General features: G+C 36.1%; 1 protein-coding gene across 1 annotated transcript; it reads right to left on the bottom strand.

Moving 5' to 3' along the window:
• Positions 1 to 847: 847 nt before the first annotated feature.
• LOC112506091 lies at positions 848 to 9,262 on the bottom strand. Its single transcript, XM_025110120.1, has 3 exons — positions 8,774 to 9,262; positions 8,074 to 8,653; positions 848 to 1,206 (listed from the first exon to the last, which is right to left on the bottom strand). Exons 1-3 carry the CDS (start codon positions 9,260 to 9,262, stop codon positions 848 to 850), a joined length of 1,428 nt encoding a protein of 475 aa, XP_024965888.1.
• Positions 9,263 to 10,721: the final 1,459 nt, after the last annotated feature.

Genomic DNA, 10,721 nt, shown 5'->3' with positions numbered 1-10,721 from the left:
TGTTAACATAAATCTTTAACATGTCCTTGTTTGTCATTATTGCAGATTTATTCAACAAGAAGCAAGGTTGCATACATAAGGATGCTGGATATGCTGCTAGTGCATAAGACAGATTACAATTTACCAGCTTAATACAACCAATATCAACTTGCACAATGTAAGTCTTAAAAAAACTTAAACCCTCTTCAAATTCTGCATGTGTTGCATCAGTTAACACACATTCCTTGACCTGTTGCAATATTTGAAACCAATGCAAAAATTATGAAATACCACCTCCTAACAGTTCATCAAGAACTTGACTTCCGGTAGTAATCCAACTGATAGTTTATTAAACCAGATGTCAATCTCTTGCTTGTATTTCTATCACAAGCAATCGCTTTCCCTCAGATGTCAAACCATTGATGTTTTTCTTCAAACCATCTTGCTATTGAATCAAGGACTTCACTCTTCTAACTGCAACTTTTAGCTTCTCTCTAACTGCAGCAGACTTCTGCTTCTCTTGTACAAGTAACTGCTGATTTTTTTTATTTCTTTGCCTCTAATGCTTCAACATCATAAGTCACAGCAACCAGTACAGCAACCAATACAAAATAGTAAATCAACAAGGCTGCTGTTGATCCTTGACTGGTGATGTGAAGGAATTTCGTTCAACCAAAACACTTCAATACTCTGTGCAAACTCTCTTTGCGATTGAAAAACACTATTCTGTGATCATTGAATATGAGCTATGGACAAACAGCAACAATGAGTGTGGAGTTAAATGTGATGTGATAATGGACTTTGTGAAAAATTTCAAGAGTGCAGCACAAATTCTTAAAAAAAATGGCTTTACTCTATTCACTCTTCATTATGTACATAACCTGTTATTGTCTGGAATGGTTGCAAAATGCCTTGGAGATTTTTCACTGTTTTCTATCAAATCAGGCGGGTGGAGGTTGTGGAGAGAATTATGACCAACAATTACCAAAATGCCCAAATGATAGAAACCACTAGCAGTGGCTTGAAACCATCCAAGCTCAATTTTAACCCCATGAAACTCAAGCTGGGGGTTTCCACGAGTTTTTATCCAATTAATAACAGGAACTAAAGCAGACCATATGGATCCACTTCTCACGGTTCTCAACTGGGCATTTAAACCAGTCACCACTGCAATAAGACTGTCAATCCAGTAACCTTTACATGAGAATTTCTTCACTAGTGCATATACTGCTCAAAAGACTGAATTGAGTATCAACCTAACAGCGAACAGTCTGCTGTGGACTTCTACCGACTTTATTTCCAAAGAAATCGAACAATCTGAGCTATTAATCACATAAATCGGACAATATGTCTTTGACTATGTTAATCACAATCAGAGTCCAAGGCCAGCAAAACAAATCCCAAAAACAGACTATGATGAACCTGTGAATACCTTAAAACAGTTGACCCGTTGTACAATTTAGAGAATTCGGTCAAGGGATAAACCAGCGATTTAGCCTGAGCGATTTAATGAAATCCGCTCAAGCCTTGAGCACAAAAGATCCTAGTCCACAAAAACCTCAAAATAAAACAACAGACAGAGAATCACAATGCTAATTAATCAAATTCTGGAACAGAAATCAAAATCGTAAATCAAATTTGGAAACTGAATCTCGGCAACTTTCTGGAAACCAGAAATCGAACAAGTCCTGTGATGAATCTTCGAACGATGAAGGCAGTGATTCGATTTATGGTCTGAACAATGAAGAAGCTGTTGATCGATTTAGACAAATAAATCGGATGGGGAATAAGAAAGCTGTGACCGATAAACAATCTGCACCGACTAAGTTTTAGCGATTCACACTAACTCGCTCATACAGTCTCCGATTTACACTCAAGTCCGATCAAAATGTCTCCGATTTAGACAATAAATCGTTCAAGCCTTAAGCGATGTAGACCTTAAATCGTTCAATCCTTGCACGATGTAACCTTAGTCCGCTTAATTCTTCAGCGATTTAATCCCTTGTCCTTTCAAGATGTCAGCGATTTACTCTCTAAATCGTTTAAGCTTTGTACTAGAAAGTCTATTAACCGCTCATGCTTTGTATGCATCCTTATTCGATCAAGCTATCTGCGATGAATTGCCTAGTCTGCTCAAGCTATACAGTACTTAATCACACAAACCCTCAAAATAGTTTAGCCAAAATTCGGTCACCAAACAAACTTATTGCTGATCGATTAAATGGAATCCCAAATTAGTTGATCGATTTAAACCTGTTGGGCCTAATCCGGAAGGGCTTAGCTACTTAGATCCAAAAACAAAAAACAAACAAAAGATTTAAAAAAAAATAGATCAAAAACACAGATTTAAAAAAAAATTAAGAACACGAAAAACTTTAAAACTACAAAAATTCACTAAAACTTGAAAAAACAAATATTAAAACACAAATCTTTGTGTATAACAAAGATTCACGAAGCAAAAACATACACAACGATTACTGATTTAACACAAAACCACGAAAATTTAAATTTTTTTGGATCAAATTCAAAAGAAAAAGATGAACATGAAGAACATAAAAAAAATCCATAAAGAAAATCTTCAAAAATTCTTCAAAAACACTGATTTCTTCTTCTAATTTCTTGCACTTCCTGCTCTGATACCAATTGTGTGTCCCACTCTATCAATCTTCAAGTAAACTTCAAGGATTCCATGGCAGATCTGTATAATATTGCAAGAATACAATGAGAGGAGATAGAGAGAAAAAGTCAATCTTCAAAGTCTGGTCAAACTCTCTATTACGTAAATGATTTTAAAATGAAAGCTTCCTACTACAACTACAAGACAAACACCCTTTATATAGGGTCAAACTACAAGACAAAATCAAAGTCAAACAGTCCTAAGAAAAGTCAAACACGACGACTTTTATATAGACACTTTTATCTTTCAAGACGAATACAATTTTACACTGAATTTTATTCCTAACAATTTAAAATATAATCGTTGAACATGAACGCTATGATGAAGGAGTAATTGCCGGGAAATGTACTTGACTCCTTAAAGAATTATCCCTAATCTTTTCCAAAAATACTTTTGTTCGCTATGGTTCACTTTGTTTAATACATATCATAGATGAAAGTATTACAAAAATTCTACCAATGTATATCACAAAAAGTAAAAGGTTAAGATTGCTTCACATAGTTAACACTAATTTTTTTGTTAACAGTTGAACAAGCTCCTATACATACATATGTACATACATATAGGCAAAGGTTCATTTGAGAAGTGGTGTAAGTATTTGAGGAGTAAAAATGTAATCCTAGCCCTTCATTTGGTCAATATTTGCGGCTTCGACTGTGAAGTACCAGAAGGTAGAGGGATAGTTTCGTAAATTTTACAAATAAGCAGCAAATAGATTAATATGTGAACCCATGTGATTCATATGTAAAATATATGTTCATATGCGATCCGTTAATTAGTTCAATGCGATTCGTTAATTAGTTCATATGTGAACTATTTAACTGATTCACATATGAACCTTGATTCACATATGAACCCTGATTTACATATGAACTAATTAACAGGCATATGAATCAATGGGTTCATATGAGAATGTGTTAATTAGTTCATATGTGAATCAGCTAATTAGTCCATATGTGAATCACACAGGTTCATATGTGAATCTCACGCGTTCATATGTGAATTAGTTAAAGTAGTTCATATGTGAATTACACAGATTCACATATGAACATATAGTTCATATGTGAATCACATGGGTTCACATATGAACCCGTTTTCTGCCTATTTGTAAAAAGCTACAAAACTACCTCCTCTATTTTTTGCATAGCAGCTACTCTTGACCCATCGAATGCGCAATTCTTGACCAGTCAAATATGATATTGAACGTATTAAGGGATAGGATCACTTCCTTACTTCTCAAATATTTACCACTACTCAAAATAACCTATGGTTATATATGTATATACTACATTAATAACCATTTAAACCAAAGTCTTAAGTACAAGTCTTTAAACACAAGGTACAACCATTTTATGTAAGAATTTCAAAAATATCTTAATTGCAACTCATAAAGCATGATGTACAAGTTTTTGATACATTGATTATCTCTCACAATTTCAGACTTTTCTCTAACAAAATTGGTTAGTTATACCTTACTTTCTTCTGCTTTCTTCTTCCTTTTCCACCTTTTCCAGCTCTCCTCTATTTTCTCTGTCTAGAATTTGTCTCTCAAAGTTTTTCATTATTCTTGGCTGTTTTTTTTTTGTTTATTCTTGTTCACTATGGCTGGTATTTCACCCTTGGTGGACGAATCACAACATAGGAAAACAAAAAAAAAACAAGATTTCCTAATAATCGTCTTAAGCTTATGCGATATGGTGAAAATTTTAAGGTTATTCATACTGATTGTAACACACATGAAACCGAAGCACAATTACCGCATAATTCTTAAGATCAATTACAAGACAAATCTCAACAAAATACGGGATACATGTATATACCATCAAAAGATAAGTTTTGTACCAACATTTACATCTAAAATACCGAAGAGTGTTCATCGGGGAAAACATCAACTCGGAAAAGTGACAACTATACAAGTACTAACCAAAAATATAAACTACCATGTACCAAAGGATGACTATCCTTGCTTCCGACACGAACAGTCAACGGTCAAACAACTTTCTTTTTACCACTATCTTCTTTTTCTGAAATATTTACCACTAGAAGGATAAGCTAACAAAGCTTAGTGAGTTTAAATGGATATCTTATGCATCATGTCTCACATAAGTTCACATACAAGGGAAGTCAATGAGTACAAGAGTCAATTATCATCAAATGCATGTGCTATCAAAGCATAGGTTCTTAAGGAAACAACAAAGACAATAAACTTTCAACGAGTACTCGATCACATGAACTTATCCCACAAACATTTCCGATACTCATAATCATGCTATGCATAGCTATTATATTAACCAACAATTTATGTACAAAAAATAACCAACAAACATTAGATTTGACTAAAAAATCCGTGTCCCTCCACTCCCTGATGGTGTACAAACCCTCTCATCATCTTCTTGCAATAACCATCCTCCATCCCCGGACAGATAAGTAGGGACAGCCCCCTCCGGTGTCTCACCCGGATCCAAATATGCCCGACAACTGGCGCCCAACACAAGAACAAAGTAACAAACAAACCATTACAAGGAGTGATCATGGTATAACAAGTATCATGACCATAAGGATAACACATACAACACATAATAGACACATATCCAAGTAAACTCACATTACAATTCGGTTGTATTAAACCGAATGCCAAACCGAGTGGTCGAATCCCAATTCCAATTCAAAGGTTGAAAACCACCTCCAAGACTTCCTTAAAATATTAAACCATCCCTGGAAGTCATATTAAAAGCCTTATTAGTGATCCACATCAGGAACACACACAAATCTTGTTTCAATTAAGTCATTCTAATTTGAATTCCATTCTAAACACTCAACTTGAAGACCTGTTTTGACCCTTCAAAACTCAAAATCACCATTTAACCTCTAAAGATAAGTTGTAGCCCTTTCTCTTACCTTTTCATAGCCTATTTATATATATTTGAGGAATTTTTTACGAATTCTATGATTTTCAAAGACAGGGCTGTAACCATGTTGACATATGCTCAAAACATCCATTTTCATCCAAAAACATTACCAGTACTAGTCCAATCAATTCCAAATTCATATATTCACTTATTTTTAACATATTACAGAATAAATCAATCATAAACCATGATTATAACATCAATTTCCTACCAATTTCTTCATATTTAACTTTGACTCTTAAAAGTCAACACATGTTCTTGAGTTTACATTATACATTTCAATAAATCTTAAAATTCGTCCATGGATTTCACATACTAACAGATAATAACACTTAATCTTAATATATTTTCATTACTAAATCATCAAATGAATGGACTCAAAAGTAATCAATTTATATACAAAACAAAAACAAGACGAGGAGGTGAGTTTTACCTTTGATTTCTACACAAATCCTTCAAAAATCTTGTTAAATCACTTGATTTAGGGTTAGATTAGCTCCCAAATGTGTGTTTTCTCACCTTAGAACACCAAGTATTCATTTTGGGTGAAATGTAGGTAAAATGGGTATTGGACCTTAACTTGTGAAAGTGTAAGTAAGAAGTCTCTTACTCTAGTCAATAAGACTTAGTCTATTGAAGCGGTCTGGACTAAGAGCTCTCATGCAGAAGATCAAGAACCAGAGCTCTTACTCAAAGAGTGAAGGTTCCAATCATACAGAGCCCACACTCTATTCCCGTGGACGATCAAGCCTTTTACGCCAAAAAGCATTAGCGCTTAACACAAAGCTACCACTCCAAGACCCAGAGCCTCTACATAGTACATGCAGAGCCTCTGCATATGCAGAACCTCTGGATAGTACATACAGAGCTTCTGTATGGTACAAACAGAGCTTCTGATCACATTCTCCATGGAATGCGCGTGCAAGCCCAGACATTCTCGCAAGCATCTAACTGTTTTGAGGCGGCTTGACCTAGTCTACTCCGATTTTCAAAGGAAGTCAAAAATAAGGATGAAGACTCATCAGCTCAGTGTTTCAAGCCAATTTTATAGCATAGTTGTTAGACCTAGGCGTATATAAGGAGGCTTCCTCCTCAGGTTCAATATACCTAAGAGTGCTGACTTATGCTATACCTATTTATTGTGAGATTACATTTTATTTGATTGTTCTTTACTTTCATCAAATAAAAGCATTCGACATATTCAAGTCTTTTCATCGTTCTTATTTACACTTTGAATATTTCGATTAATCATTTGTGATACATTGTTTGTTTTCATTATTATTATTCATAAACTGTATTTTCTGCAAATTAAGAGTATTTGGTTTCAATAATGGGGCTGTTTTGGGTTTTTTCACGTTTTAAACTCGAGTTGGGTCGGGTTGACCCGGTTTGATACCCATTTTGACTACTAAACACTAATAATTGCATAACTTTTCCCTTGGAACTCTGTTTTTCATGAGGTTTTCGTCTATGCATTTGTAACGAATAACCTACAACTTACTTTAAAAATATTCCAGAAAATATCTCCCAATAAACGCAGTTTTACTTATTTGTAACTTAAGGCGTTATACTTTCCATAATTCTATTATTTGACTTTATGATCTTAATCACGTAAAAATTGTACAACACTTTTAATACCTCCCAAATGATTATAAACATAGTTCCAAACCTTCAAATTCCATAAAAGTATTTCGTTCGAACCCAGTGCTCAAAACCATACCGAAAAGAATGATATTTTCAACACATACTTAGTCAAAATGCAACGTACTTGATTTCTTAACATATAACCACTCCTAAATCTTACTCAAACATATTTATGGGTATTCCAACCTTTCGATCACATTTAAGCATAAAATTAAGGCATATTAGAAAGATGGATGTTGCAAATACCTCCTCCTTTTGAGGATTTCGTCCTCGAAATCAAGGTCTCTCAAATAACTTCGGATACTTGGTCTTCATTTTATCTTTGTTCTCCCATGTCCAACTTGGACCACGGTGAAGCTTCCATTTAACAAGCACCAAATCTACGATCTTGTTTCGAAGATTAACGGTTCTTTCGTTGAGAATGGCTTCAGGTTCTTCTATGTACCTCAATCTTTTATCCAACTTGACCTCCGCTAATGGAACATTCTCATTATGTTTACCCAAACATTTCCTTAGATAGCCTACCTAGAAAACGTCATGAATACCAGAGTGTTTTCTGGCAACTCTAAATGATAAGCTTGTTTTCCAATGCACTCAAGGATTTTAAATGGTCCAACAAAACGTGGATCCAACTTCCCTTTTTTTGCCAAACCGTAGAATTCCTTTCCAACATGATACCTTTAACATCACCATATCTCCCACTTCAAACTGAATCGGTAGTCGTCGTTTGTTGGCATAAGATTTCTGTCGATCATGGGCCACTTTCATTCTTTCATGTATAATCCGTATCTTATCATGTGTGACTTGAATTAACTTGGGTCTGGCCAACACTTTCTCTCCGGCAAAGAGGTGTATGACACTTACGTCCATACAAAGCCACAAATGGAGCCATACCGATTGTGGAGTGATAACTGTTATTATACGAGAATTCCACGAGTGGCAAGTGGTTATCCCAACTTCCACCAAACTCCAAGATACAAGCTCGTAACATATCCTCCAAGGTTTGAATTGTGCTTTCTAACTGTCCATCAGTTTCGGGATGATACGCGGTACTGAGTGCAACACCCGTCCCCAATTCACTTTGCATACTCGACCAAAAATTCGAGGTAAACCGAGAATCACGATCAAAAACTACCTTTATCGGTACATCATGATGAGAAATAATCTCATCAATGTATATTTGTGCCCAACGATTCATAGAATAATCTTCCCGAACTGCGAGAAAATGATCACTTTTTGTCAACCGATCAACAATCACCCAAACACTATCATGTTGATGAGAAGTCTTTGGCGATTTCGTTACGAGGTCTATGGTCAACTCTTCCCATTTCCAAACTGGCACCTCCAAAGGTTGTAAACTACCATAAGGATTTTGGTGTTCAGCCTTCACTTGCAAACACGTAATGCATCTCCCAACATAACGCCCGATATCCACTTTCATACCCTGTCACCAAAACTCAGTACACAGACCGTGATACATCTTTGTACCGTTAGGATGAACAGACATTCTAGATTTGTGAGCTTCTGCTAGAACCGTCTCTCATAAACCACCAAGTTTCGGCACCCAGATTCGGGCTCTAAACACTTTCAAGCCACAACTATCCTCTAAAAGAGAATCTATGCATCCAACCATCCGCTCGGACTTCACGTGTTCAGGTTTTAAGGCTTCAACTTGCCATCTTCGTAGATCATCAATAAGCATAAACTGTATAGACAGATGAGTGATGACGTAACACATATAAGAGACATACGTCTTTCGACTCAAAACATCTGCCACTACGTTGGCTTTGCCAGGATGATAGAGTATCTCACAGTCATAGTCTTTTATTAACTCCATGGCCCTTCGTTGTTTCATATTCAAAGTTTGTTGATCGAAAATATACTTCAGGATCTTATGATCCGTGAATAATTGATAGTTCGTTCCATAGAGATAATGACGCCATAATTTCAAACCAAACACTACCGCTGCCAACTCAAGATCATGAGTGGGGTAGTTCTTCTCATAGTCCTTCAACTGTCGGGAGGCATATGCAATCACCTTGCCTCGTTGCATCAATACGCAATCCAATCCCAACTTTGACGCATCACTATAGACCACAAAGTCATCGTTACCTTCGGGTAAGGCAAGAATAGGAGCATTCGTCAGACAAGCTTTCTAGGTCTGAAAAGCTTTCTCTTGTGCTTTAGTCCATACAAACTTCACATCTTGGCGGGTGAGTGAAGTAAGGGGGACAAAAATCTTTGAAAAGTCTTTTATGAATCGTCGGTAATAACGCGCTAAACCAAGAAAACTACAGATTTCTAAGGCTTTCTTTGGTTGTTCCCATTTCTGAACTGCCTCAATTGTAGACAGATCGACAGAAACACCCTCACCAGAGATCATATGCCCTAAGAATTGCACCTTTCAGAGCCAAAATTCGCATTTCGAGAACTTGGCATATAATTTCTCCATTCTTAGTAGCTCCAACATCTGGTGAAGATGTGTAGCATGATTGGTTTCGGACATAGAATATACAAGTATGTCATCAATGAAGATAATAACAGACTTGTCGAGCATGGATCGAGATACTCAATTAATTATATCCATGAATGCAGCTGGAGCATTCGTCAAACTAAACGACATTACCAAAAACTTGTATTGTCCGTATTGGGTACGAAAAGTCATTTTTGGTACATCCTAATCTCGTACCTTGAGCTGATGTTATCCAGATCTCAAATCGATCTTGGAGAAATAACTCGCTCCTTGCAATTGATCGAACAAATCATTAATGCAAGGTAACATAAATTTATTCTTGATTGTTACCTTGTTCAACTCGCGGTAATCAATACACATGCGAAATGAACCATCCTTCTTCTTCACGAATAACACCGAAGAACCCTAAGGTGAAGTATTCGGTCAGATGAAACCCTTATCTAGCAACTCCTGTAATTTGCTCATCATTTCCTTCATTTCTGTTGGGGCAAGACGATAGGGTGTCCTTGCAATCGGTCCAGCACCTGACACAAGGTCAATTCGAAATTCTACTTGCTTGTCCGGTGGTAGACCTATCAGGAAAGACATCTTGGAATTCACAAACTATGGGTACATCCTTTGCCGACTTCTTTCTTTCTTTGGTGGCATCTAAAACATATGCTATGAAAGAAGAGCACCCTTTAGATAAATATCAACGAGCTTTGAGTACAAAAATTATCTTGATGTCACCGAGCCTTTTTTTCGTACACTTAAATATAATCTCCTTTATCAACCGGTATTCGGATCATCCGCTGCAAGCAAAATAATATCCGCCCGATTTTCTACTAACCAATCCTTACCAATAACCACATAGAAGTCATGTATATCTATAGGGATTAAGTCTACAGAGATGTTTTGATCATCCAACACTAATGTATAGTCTTTGAATACTTTATCAGCTACTAAGTGATTCCATTAGCGATATTCACAGAAAATGGTCTATCAAGAAGTACATGCACAGATTCGAGAAAGCGAACATAGGCATGTGACACGAAGGAAT

This window comes from Cynara cardunculus (assembly GCF_001531365.2).
Source record: "Cynara cardunculus var. scolymus isolate 2C chromosome LG 2, CcrdV1, whole genome shotgun sequence".
Lineage (NCBI taxonomy): Eukaryota > Viridiplantae > Streptophyta > Magnoliopsida > Asterales > Asteraceae > Cynara > Cynara cardunculus.
This window is presented reverse-complemented; position numbering and strand designations above follow the sequence as displayed.

Coding starts and splice junctions, on each gene's coding strand:
- LOC112506091 (XM_025110120.1), bottom strand. CDS start 9,262: ATGCAACGAGGCAAGGTGATTGCATATGCCTCCCGACAGTTGAAGGAC. Junction 8,654..8,773: donor TGTTTAGAGCCCGAATCTGG/GTGCCGAAACTT, acceptor TTTTGGTGACAG/GGTATGAAAGTGGATATCGG. Junction 1,207..8,073: donor ATTTGTGGCTTTGTATGGAC/GTAAGTGTCATA, acceptor TCTTTTGAGCAG/TATATGCACTAGTGAAGAAA.